At 38.9% G+C, this 12,631-nt stretch overlaps 1 protein-coding gene across 1 annotated transcript; it reads left to right on the top strand.

Moving 5' to 3' along the window:
- The first annotated feature begins 848 nt into the window (after nucleotides 1-848).
- On the top strand, nucleotides 849-11,269 carry LOC139950513 (tRNA (cytidine(32)/guanosine(34)-2'-O)-methyltransferase-like). The gene is made up of 10 exons (XM_071949239.1): nucleotides 849-891; nucleotides 1,719-1,875; nucleotides 2,910-2,979; nucleotides 3,144-3,246; nucleotides 4,436-4,567; nucleotides 4,953-5,006; nucleotides 6,773-6,875; nucleotides 7,461-7,544; nucleotides 7,963-8,066; nucleotides 8,978-11,269. Exons 2-10 carry the CDS (start codon nucleotides 1,755-1,757, stop codon nucleotides 9,236-9,238), a joined length of 1,032 nt encoding a protein of 343 aa, XP_071805340.1. The 5' UTR covers nucleotides 849-891; nucleotides 1,719-1,754; the 3' UTR covers nucleotides 9,239-11,269.
- Nucleotides 11,270-12,631: the final 1,362 nt, after the last annotated feature.

Below are 12,631 nucleotides of genomic sequence, written 5' to 3'. Positions count from 1 at the left end.
ATCAATGAAAATGCAAAGAAAAATTACCTCCTTTCTCTAAAACTACAAAAATTGTTTATAATAATATCAACCATTTTGCAACAATTTTGCCAAAAGACCAATAGTAATAGAGCTACTACAGTTTTTTAGTTGTCTTTTTGTCAACTTTGTGAACTTATTATTGTAAGGGTCTATATAAAAGAGTTTCATTATAATTTTTGTTGGTTTAATTTCTTGGTGTAAATAAAACATACAATGTTCGTTTTAAAAGAAAAAATAATTGTTTCAAAAGTCTCTTATTCGTGTTGTCCTCAGTTTATTTAAGTTATGTTTATAGTTAGTTACTTGCCTTGCATTATTCTTTGTGGATCCTTTTTATTTTCTTACAATAAAATAAATTCAGAGCTTCGTATAAATGATTATAGGCTTACTGTATTGTCACCACTCCCATAAACTTCTCAAAATACTCAAGGTGCACATATAGTTATAAAAAACCTTTGACAAAGTAGTTTGGTACTCAGAAAAGTTTTTATAAAAAGTTGTCGCTGAAATTGCTTCTTATTTTGGAACATTTACGGGTGGAACTTTAAAACTTTCGTCCACAACCTTGTTAAAGGGGTGGGGCTAGATTAAGCCTCGCCTTTAAGTTTATGTTTAAATTAAAACTCTAATTGCAAACAAACTGGGAGGACCTTGTTAATCAATGCTTAGTATCAAATGAATACAGCCAAAAACAAAGCTCGAAGTAGGAAAGGCAATGCGAGGATCAAAATAATGGGGATGGCGTAGTGGGCGCGCTTTAGTGATGGCAAAACCTTACCTGACGAGAACTGTTGGTGGCGCTATTCCAAAATGAGATACACACTACTAAAAAGATAAACAGACCCGTTGTGTGGTGATGGAAAGATAGAGGTAAGATTGTTTATTTTTCACAATTTACTCAGTCAAATAACGACTTTAATAATCAAAAGTATGGAGATGTGAGCATTGGATCAGAGCTTATTTTAGTATATTATAAGCACACGTACACGATCAGACGATGTTCAATGACCACAAAATGTGTAGTTCAAAACTCACTATATTATAATAAATAGTATTTGTTGTGTGGGCTAGGACAACGACAACACTACACATCACAGCAGCTGTGAGTGAGTTTGACCCTTGCTCATATGGTGAGACCTGGGGAGTTGGTGTGGATGAATTGGTAACCCTCCTCTCAGCTCTGGACGGACCGGCAAGGGGGGGGGGGGACATGTCGACAGGTTGAACTACCATTTTACAAAAGGAATAGTAAGCCTTTTTCATAAATGAAAATTTTCAATCGGGTGAATTCCATTCAACTGACCAGATTGGTAGTACTCAAGTAGGAGATTTTATGAGGGATCCCACCCATGTTTTTTCAGTCCCCTCCATCACATATACACATTCTTTGGTGTGCCAAGGGCCCCACACACCCCCTCAGATGGAGCAGACCGTGTTTTCAGTTGCAAGCTCGTGGGGGACGGGGCTCTGCTGTCCCTCACGGCCTGTACCCTAGAGAAGGCCTCAGATTTTGGACAATGAGGTTTGTTCCGCTAATATAAATAGTGGAGACAATAGTTTGAGGAGTAGCACCCCACTCCCCCAGTTGCGTCAAATAAAACTGATTACATCCCTGTGTGTTAAGAATCATTTCAAGAAAGAACTGGGTTTTTTATAGGGTTGGTCATCTTATTTCAATTATCAATTTTTATAATCAGATTTAACTTTCGTCGATGTGAGTTGATGAGATCATCATGGGCCGCTCTTCAAAAGACAAGAGAGATATCTATTATCGATTGGCCAAGGAAGAAGGCTGGCGAGCTCGTAGCGCTTTCAAACTGCTTCAGATCAACGAGGAATTCAACATTTTTAAAGGTAGGGCCTTATCAGTTGAAAAACTTTACAAATAAAATCTAAGCACCACTACATACATGAGACACTTTTCTTTAAAAAAGTTGTAGACTCTGGGATTAAATTTACCCCACCGTGCAGGCTAACTTTTGGCTGAAAAATAACTTTGTACTTTCAAGATGTTAATAGTTTGTCTCGTCAGTGAAAGTCAATTTGGAAACCCATAATGAAGAGCCTTTCACATAGACGTTACAGATTTTAATAGTCGTGTTTCTCAAGTCAAGTTCAATCACACCGTTGGAAAGTTGTTAAATGTAACAGCTGAACATAGACTATACTGGGCCCCTGTAAAGACAGGTCCCAGCTTCCCAGATCCAGTGATTCCATTGGATACAATGATATTGGCTAAACATGCACAGTGACATGAGCCCAAGCAGTATACTCCTATCACATCCGCCATATAATTTGACTGTGTATCTCATGTGAAATGTATGGGGGTCAAAGGTCAAACCACACAACGGTTGTGATGCCGGTCTCTGGCGTTAATATTCACAAGCCTCTAAGTGTGACGTCAGATGTTCAGGCTAATCATAGACCTACATGTACATGTATGCCCAGTCCTCCAAAGTAAACTGGTTGAAAAATTTAACAGAGAAAAAAAGGTGCTCAATAAAGAGCCACTGGGTTTGTTCTCAATGTTATAACTGAGTGTCATATCAGAAAAAAACAAGTGCACTGGACTAAAGTTCTGGTGGCTTAGTCGTCAAAGTGTGGGTTTAAATCCCAGTAATGACATTTTGACTATCCTATCCACCCAGGTGTAGATGTGTACCTGTAGGGCAGAGGTGGTTCTTGTGTTTGATTTAGCTTGATGTGCTACATACTAGGAAGCTGGGATGGTTAGGGAATGAAGTATATGGCCCAATGAACATTAACTATAGTTGTCACAATCCATGCATGTCAAAATTGGCAGGTACTTGCCCTTAAATATCCACTATTATTATGAGCGTGCTTTGGTCAACTTCAGGATGGCTTATGATTTATTCTTCATTATACAGGTGTTAGCAAAGCAGTGGATCTGTGCGCAGCTCCTGGTAGTTGGAGTCAAGTCCTGAGTAGAAAACTCAGGTAAGTTGCGTCTTGTTTTTTCTGTGTTTGGTGTTTCTTTCTCTGTTTGTTGTCTTTCACCAACTGCCCAGAGAAGGTGGGCTCGTGGAGGAGTCTTAACTGACTAGTGTATTTTTTTTAAACCTTTTTTGTAAATAGAGACACTCTATTTTTCACTTTTTTAGACAGAGCGATGCGGACAAGGCAAAGGTCAAGATTGTAGCAGTTGACCTTCAGGCCATGGCTCCTCTACCAGGGGTCATTCAGCTGCAGGGGGATATAACAAAAGTGAGAATCAGGAAAAGGCTTTCCTTCTATCTGTGACTTTACAGACTCAAACGGTAGGGATAGGCCTTTAAGCTCAGTTCATACTTCATGCTTTAAGCCATTGGACCCTTTCGGTTCAGAAAAAAAATAAAAGTTCACAGATTTACAAATAACTTACAGGGTTTACAGAAGGCAATGATGAACGACTTCTCTTGAAATATTATTCCATGAAATGCTTTACTTTTTGAGAAAACAGCAAAACAATACAAATTCTCGTTATTGAGGATTATGGATTTATTTCAAACACATGTCATGACACGGTGGGCGAAACGCGCGGAAACAAGGGTGGGTTTTTCCGTTGTTTTCTCCCGACTCCGATGACCGATTGAGCCTAAATTTTCACAGGTTTGTTATTTGATAAAGAAGTTGTGGTACACAAAGTGTGGTCCTTGGACAACACTGTTTACCGAAAGGGTCCAATGGCTTTAAGTGATATGGTATTATGGTTTGCTAGGTGGCTTCTGTCCCTTCCTTTCACCTCTGTGGACCCTATTTCATTTAATTTCTTTTACTCTGATTGTGAAGCCAATGACTCTCGCCAAAACAATCTTAATCACTGAATTGACCAAGAACCCAATGGAGAGAAGACAAGGAAGGAAGTTTCAGTGTTTAGATGTGGGAGGAAATCCACAGAGAACCATTCCACGTGCAAAACCCGTGCAGTCAGTTAGGGACTGTAAACCCAATCCACATAGTGCCCCCAGCATGATTCAAACCCAGGGTCCATCCAAGAGGTGGAAGGTTAGGAAAGATACCACTACGCCGACCTGACTATCCCAGTCCTATATGACTCTTCCTCTGTGCTGTACACAGATACAGAGTGCTAGATATGAGGGTCCGTTTCTGGGGCGGACAAATTTCAGAGCTCCATGATTCTCCAAGAAAAAGAAACATTCACATGTTAACTTCATCACAATTTTCTTGGGACTGTTGGGTAGTGTTAGAATAATGTCTGTGGTACAACCAAAGTGTTCTTTTTTTGCATGCAGCGCAGTTGGTTGACCCCAAGTTGCCTGTAAAGATTTCCCTATCTGACATGGCCTGAAGGGTTACAAGACAAAAGAACCAAAGCTGTTTTTTTCTTAAACCAGTTTAGATTTTTGACGAAACATTCGGTAAACAATATTATTTGTTGTTGTTTCATCACCAGGAGTCAACAGCTAATGAGATCATTAGTCAGTTTGAAGGAGAGCAGGCTGACTTAGTAGTGTGTGACGGGGCACCAGACGTAACAGGACTTCATGACATCGATGAATATATACAAGCACAGCTCCTTCTTGCTGTAAGTTTTTTTTTCCTGTGACTTTTTAAATTGTTTACACCTTTCAAAGCACTACATCTTGGCTTTTTCAAAAGTTGTCTGTGCCCACCCATGGTATAATTTTTGTACGAACTTTGTTGAGCTTCTTGAGTAATCTTTTTCTTTTGATATCATCATTGCCACAAAACAACTCTGACTTGACAAAGATAAGACAATGAAGGTTCTTGTAATTAGTTTCTTGACTTGATGTTGGCGAGTGGTAAAATTGAGTAGCCACTGACCATGGTATGCTGGAATCGCAGAAGGCTTTGACTTGTTTCCCAAGGAGCTGTATAGGACTTCAGTTGGAAATAACTTCACTCGTAGAAAATTAAGTTGGTCTTTGATTTCTTTTTGCTTTTAACAGGCGCTTAATATCACCACTCATGTCCTGAAGACTGGAGGAACTTTTGTTGCAAAGGTACATTTTGAATTTTTTCTTTTTTTAAAATCCTACTCATTTACATGGTGTTACCCATTGCAGCAACACCATGCAGTGTTTCAAATCCAACCTATTATGAGTTTTGTTCAACCAAAATGAGTTATTTTCAAATCTTAACACCCCTAACAAAGGGAGTGCCCCTAGCTACATAGCCTTGATCAAGGCTGTTGACGTACTGTTCCCCGGCCCGGTTCGCTGCACACGCATGCAGTGCATACACAAATGTACATTACCATACATTGTACAGCGAGAACAGTATAGCGTAGTCGTGAGTACGGTCGTGTCTTTCTACTTTCAACCTCGCACACGTGGCTCAAACAACAGCCTTGATGGGTTTGTAAAGCTTTATCGGAATTCCGATAAAAGGGTATTCATGATGTGGGCGTGTCATTCTAAACATTGGCCAATCACAGGCGCGATTGAGAATGACGTATTACTGCAAGCAATCATGCCACGTCCATGCATGCATGCGTGTGTGTGTGTGTGTGTACGCTGTACGCTAGCTGTATGGACGATGTACTGTAATACGTGCTTTTTATAGCAGTGTCGGGAGCGTGGTGTGTATATTAGCTATGATTGTAAGGGGTCTGAATGCGCTGCCGGACGGGTGAGCCGGACAAGACTCGCCCGGTCGGTAATGGTGTTGAACAACCTCGAACAGCTTCCGTTGTCTTGTGTTTCATTATAACACGAGGACTAGCATCATAATTACAACGTAGCTGGTAGATTTGTCCCTGAATTGAAAGCTGCTGTACTATAAGTGTGACGTTGTAGTGTAGTACTAGTAGTATGGCAAGAGTTAGTTTATGAAATTGAACTTTACTTGTAGTTGTTGTTCAGCCACATGTTCAGCCACACGCCATCTTCTACCGTCTGGTATGTTTTCGACAACACATATTTTCGATCCCCAACTTTGATTTACCGCGAGAAACGTAATAAATAATATATGTCTACATTAAGACAAAATAAACAGCTGGGTTTCTTATCTCATCTGGTCTGTGTTTGTGCTTCAAGGGGATGGGGTGTGTTGTACTGTCATATGCCCAACACCTAAGAATTCTTACCAAGTAGCCATCTTGCCGGAAACCTATGACACCTGGATACTTTTTTAACCTTTCTCAAACACATTTCACATGTTCTAATTTTCTTCCTTCTATTTCTAAACCCATGATTGATGCATTAAACGCGGTTGTTATATTTTGTTGAAAGTTTCTGTAGTTGTGTTGCAAATTATACACCACTGATTTCCAGCGACTTACTGTTTTGTTTTACTAGTAGCGATTTCTCCCTCGCTCGCCGCCATTGCAACTACAACCACGGTTTGTTTACAATTACGTCGACGAGCACGTGTGTGCGAGTGCTTGCAGAACGTTGTGATTGACATCGCAGCGAGAGTTTATAGGTCAACCAACAACCAATGAGAACGGGTTGTTAGTAAACATTAGCATAATGAGCTCCGCCCTAAATTTTGGCAGATACAAAACCATCAAGGCGCTACTTAGGAAGTACCCATGTACCGTAAGTGTACCGTATACAGATGGTACATGTACATGTACAGTACGTATGTGTGTACATACGCTGTATACGTATTATATGCACTGTGTTATGTATGGGGGTGCGCTGGCGGAATTCAGTGATGGGGACTGGGATTTTGCAGATCGCGGCTGGCTGTAGCGCCTTGATCAAGGCTACTAGCTACACCACTGCACCCTAATTGATGGCATGATCTGTTTTCTACATCTTAGATATTTCGTGGCAAAGACGTCACTCTCCTCTACTCACAACTCAAGATCTTCTTCCCGAATGTAACAGTCGCCAAGCCGAGAAGCAGCAGAAACTCAAGTATAGGTGAGAAATATTGTCTCCCTCTGTGAAACTGAGAGGTTGTGGTGTCTTTTCCTCGCCTTCCACCTCTGTGCCCCAAGTTCAAATCTCGCTGGCGGCACAGTGTTAATTGGGTTTTTCAGTCCCTGATTGCATGGGTTTTCCCTGGAATAACTCTGTGGTTCTTCCTGCCTGCTTGGTTTTTGAGTTGATCATTTTAAACGTCAGTTCGAAGTTTCTTGAAAACTGAAGGATTGGTCTTTACTGTCAGGCGGTCGGGTTGGCCTTGTGTTGTTGTTTTTTCTCTCTTGCCTTCCACCTCTGGGGAACCCCGGTTCGAATCCTGCCTGGTGCCCTGTATGGATTGAGTCCCTACCTGATTGCTACCTGACCAGGATTAATTCGCTGGGGTTTTCCTTCCCCCATAAAACTGAAGTTTCCTTCCTTGGCTTATGTCCTTTGGGATACTTGGCTATCGTGAATTAGTTCATCTTTTCTGAGAGTCCTTGGTTTCACAACCAGATTTTATAAATGGGAAAATAAAGCTTTGTGTAAAATTGTTCACTTTTAACTGTTTATTTAATTCAGTTGTTTTCTTCTTCTTTGCAGAAGCGTTTATTGTTTGCCAGGGCTATGCTCCGCCGGCTGCCTACAAACCCAACATGTCTAACCCACTACTTGATCAACGTTATAGTAAGTCCAACAATTTAACTGCAACTCTGCAAACATTTTCTGTTTCTTCATCTTTCTAGGCCACAAATAGTTAACAGAGAAAAAGCTCCCTAGATAGGCCACTATCATTGCTCAAACAATGGAATCGTGTTACATGTAAGTTCTACGCGCAGTGCACAACTCTCAGCCAATGAAAGATCTTCATTGACCTCAACCGAGGGCGCTGTATTGGCTTGTGGTGTCGTCAAATGCAAGGGGTCTATAGAACTTAAAAAGGTTTGATTTAATTGAAAAATAAACTCTCTGCTCAAGTTTTTTCTTATTTTTGATACAGCCGAGACTTGCACGGTTATATACAATAATTCTTTCAACAGTCCCTACTACCTTTGGAAATGGTCATTTGAAATTATTGATAATTTGATTTTGTTTCCTTCCCCAGATGTAGATTTCAACAGCCTAGAGGGACCAAACAGAGTAATTGTTCCGTTCTTAGCATGTGGTGACCTCAGTGCCTACGACTCGGACAAAACCTATCCACTAGAGGTAAGAGGAATGTCGTATATAACACAGTGCCCAATTTCATAAAGGTTTTTACCGGTAAGCAAGTTTTTGTTCTTACTATAGAAGAAAAACCTTACATTTAAGGCGTTTATCGGTAAGCAAGTTTTTAAAATTGGGCCCTGTGTTATGTTGCCTCAATGCTCGATATGATTTGTTAGCAGGTGTTCGCATTCACAATGGCTTTGGATTGTTTCATCACTCATTACTTACAAGAACGCCCAGCAAGCGGCTACTTGTGCTTTGCTTAATGTAAGCAGCGTTTATGAAATATTAATTGTACTAATGGCCACTCAATGAGCAGAAAACACCTGCTGACAAGCATTATAAAATTGAGCCCAGGTCCCACTGTTCAAATATGCGAAAGACTTGCATAGTATTTTGACAAATACAAGAACCCGACTATTGTTTTAAAACTGAACTTTAAAGATACTGCAAGCCCAACCCTTGTTTGAAGACAGTGTTTGATCATGTTGATTTGATGAAAGGCAGTGGACACTATTGGTAATTACTCAAAATAATTATTAGCACAAAACCTTACTTGGTGACGAGTAATGGGGAGAGGATGATGGTATAAAACATTGTGAGAAACGACTCCCTCTGAAATGACGTAGTTTTCGAGAAAGAAGTAATTTTCCACGAATTTGATTTTGAGACCTCAGATTTAGAATTTGAGGTCTCTAAATGAACCATCTAAACAAGGATCGTGTGACAAGGGTGTTTTTTCTTTCATTATTGTCTCACAACTTCAACGACCAATTGAGCTCACATTTTCACAGGTTTGTTATTTTGTGCATTTGTTGAGATACACCAACTGTGAAGACTGGTCTTTGACAGTTACCAATAGTGTCCAGTATCTTTAACAGTAATTTGTTTTTTCTTCTTTCCTTGCTTAGCTTGAACCGGGTGCAGGTTACTCCTATCATCCTCCGACGCAATCACCGATAGATCCACCCTACAAGACCGCCTGCTACCTTAAGAAAACTGACAAGCTGTCCAAACCAGATGTAGCTGGTTCAAACCAGTCCACACCAGTAGCAGCAGCAACCAGTTCCAGTCAGTCAGAACTAGATAAAGAGGTGAGCGTGCGCAGTATGGATGACACTAGTGCCAGGCAGTCTAAAACAGATACAGACATTCCAGCAAGTACAACGTAGTCAATGGTGAGCTTGAATTGTGCACAGCTGGTTCAAACCGGTTTGAGCCGGATATCACCAGTGTAAGTGCACCCCTCCTTCATATTCTTTGTATGACCATAGCAATGTTTCTCTGAATGCCTCAAAATTGCACCGTTTTCCTTTTACATCGTCAACTAACACAGTATAAATGGCAGACCGTGTTAGTTGGCGACGTAAAAAGGAAAACCGTGCAATTTTGAGTGATACTTGTGTGGATAGTTATATTCTACTTTTAAAACATCTTTCTAATCATATGCATTTCATAACAAATGGTTACAAACGCTTTTTATAGACCAACTCGTCTGATCCAAATCCAAAGCAACGTGTTCCTTTAACTTCTTTCAAAACAATGCCGTGCTCAAAGGAGTTTCTGAGAAAATCCTGCAAAAATTACACGGGATGTTAAACGAAACAACAATCCAGCTTTTTTTTTTTCACTGCGAATTTTATTGAGCTATATTTACAAGCACAATTAAACATAACCAGTTTAGGTTATAAATACATAATAGTTTGTTTAGAAACGACAAATTTTGAAGCAGGAAAAAAGAAACACCCAGCAAGAATCAACCTCAAATAATTCAGGCCTGTATGATGAACAAATATATATATTCCTAAAAAAAAAAAACTATTTTAACCGTTAACATGTATGTAAAACAAACAAAAATATATTTAAAGGCAGTGGACACTATTGGTAATTACTCAAAATATTTATTAGCATAAAACCTTTCTTGGTGACGAGTAATGAGGAGAGGTTGATGGTATAAAACATTGTGAGAAACGGTTCCCTCTGAAGTGCCATAGTTTTCGAGAAAGAAGTAATTTTCCACGAATTTGATTTCGAGACCTCAGGTTTAGAACTCGAGGTCTCGAAATCAACCGTCTAAACGCACACAACTTCGTGTGACAAGGGTGTTTTTTCTTTCATTATTATCTCGCAAGTTCGATGACCGATTGAGCTCAAATTTACACAAGTTTGTTATTTTATGCATATGTTGAGATACACCAATTGTGAAGGCTAGTCTTTGACAATTATCAATAGTGTCCACTGTCTTTAAAAAAAACCCTATTTTAACCTTACATGTAAAACAAACACATAATATTTAATATTTTTTCATACCTGAAAAAAACCCAGTGTCTCTAGAGCATTTCTTCTGCTTTTTAAAGCAACCTGTTTATGTCCATGATTTAAGGTTCAAGTGGCAGAACTTAATATTTATTGAGTTTGATAGAATATTTAAATCTTACCTGCAATAGTACAATAGTTAAAGACCAGTTCATTAAAGTTTAACACAAACTGTTTGATTCCCTGATTTGAGATTCAAGGAAAAGAACTACAGAATATAAAGTAAATTTTATTACTTGATTTTAATTTTACTAACAAGAGTACAATAGTTTCAAGCAAAAGTACAATTTAAAAGCCCAAATGAATCCTTGTCATTAGATTGGACCGTTGTTCGTCCCACTACATTAAATGCACATCAACTTTTGCCTGAAAAGTGTAAATAGCCTTGTGTACTTTGCCTGAAAATCAAGTTCACAAGGCTATAATAGCCTTATGAACTAAGCAATTTTTGCTTGAACAAGTGTACAAGTTCACAAGGCGTACTAAGCAATTTTTGTTTGAAAAGGTGTACAAGGCTATAGCCTTGTGAACTTGTCCAATTTTGGCTGAAAAAGTTCACAAGGTCATAGCCTTGTGTACTGAGCAATTTTTGCTTGAAAAATCGACAAGGCTATTATAGCCTCGTGTACTAAGCAATTTTTGCTCGAAAAAGTGTACAAGGCTTACCGGGTAATTGCCTTGTGAACTTGTCAAATTTTTGTTGAAAAAGTGTACAAGCCTTGTGTACTAAGCAATTTTTGCTTGAAAAAGTGTACAAGGCTATATGCCTTGTGAACATGTCAAATTTTGTCTGAAAAGGTTCACAAGGCTATAGCCTTGTGTACTAAGCAATTTTTGCTTGAAAAAGTCTACAAGGCTATAGCCTTGTGTACTAAGCAACTTTGGCTTGAAAAAGTGTACAAGGCTATAGCCTTGTGAACTTGTCAAATTTTTGCTTAAAAAGGTGTACAAGGCAATTTTTGCTTGAAAAAGTCTACAAGGCTATAGCCTTGTGTACTAAGCAATTTTTGCTTGAAAAAGTGTACAAGGCTATAGCCTTGTGAACTTGTCAAATTTTTGCTTGAAAAAGTGTACAAGGCTATAGCCTTGTGAACTTGTCAAATTTTTGCTTGAAAAAGTGTATAAGGCAATTTTTTGCTTGAAAAAGTGTACAAGGCTATAGCCTTGTGAACTTGTCAAATTTTTGCTTGAAAAAGTGTACAAGGCTATAGCCTTGTGAACTTGTCAAATTTTTGCTTGAAAAAAGGTACAAGGCTATAGCCTTGTGAACTTGTCAAATTTTTGCTTGAAAAAGTGTACAAAGCAATTTTTGCTTGAAAAAGTGTACTAAGCAATTTTTGCTTGAAAAAGTGTACAAGGCTATAGCCTTGTGAACTGGTCAAGTTTTTGCTTGCAAAAGTGTACAAGGCTATAGCCTTGTGAACTTGTAAAATTTTGGCTGAAAAGGTTGTGTACTAAGCAATTTTTGCTTGAAAAAGTCTACAAGGCTATAGCCTTGTGAACTTGTCAAATTTTTGCTTGAAAAAGTGTACAAGGCTATAGCCTTGTGAACTTGTCAAATTTTTGCTTGAAAAGGTGTACAAGGCTACAGCCTTGTGAACTTGTCAAATTTTTGCTTGAAAAAGTGTACAAGGCTATAGCCTTGTGAACTGGTCAAGTTTTTGCTTGCAAAAGTGTACAAGGCTACGTACTAAGCAATTTTTGCTTGAAAAAGTGTACAAGGCTATAGCCTTGTGAACTAAGCAACTTTTGCTTGAAAAAGTGTACAAGGCTATAGCCTTGTGAACTGGTCAAGTTTTTGCTTGCAAAAGTGTACAAGGCTATAGCCTTGTGAACTTGTACAATTTTGGCTGAAAAGGTTGTGAACTTGTCAAATTTTTGCTTGAAAAAGTGTACAAGGCTATAGCCTTGTGAACTTGAAAAGGTGTACAAGGCTACAGCCTTGTGAACTTGTCAAATTTTTGCTTGAAAAAGTGTACAAGGCTATAGCCTTGTGAACTTGTCAAATTTTTGCTTGAAAAAGTGTACAAGGCTATAGCCTTGTGAACTTGTCAAATTTTTGCTTGAAAAAGTGTATAAGGCAATTTTTTGCGTGAAAAAGTGTACAAGGCTATAGCCTTGTGAACTTGTCAAATTTTTGCTTGAAAAAGTGTACAAGGCTATAGCCTTGTGAACTTGTCAAATTTTTGCTTGAAAAAAGGTACAAGGCTATAGCCTTGTGAACTTGTCAAATTTTTGCTTGAAAAAGT

This window comes from Asterias amurensis, chromosome 18, assembly GCF_032118995.1.
Source record: "Asterias amurensis chromosome 18, ASM3211899v1".
NCBI classification, from domain to species: Eukaryota; Metazoa; Echinodermata; class Asteroidea; order Forcipulatida; family Asteriidae; genus Asterias; species Asterias amurensis.
Note: the sequence above shows the minus strand (reverse complement) of the source record. Positions and strands in the feature narration are given on the sequence as shown.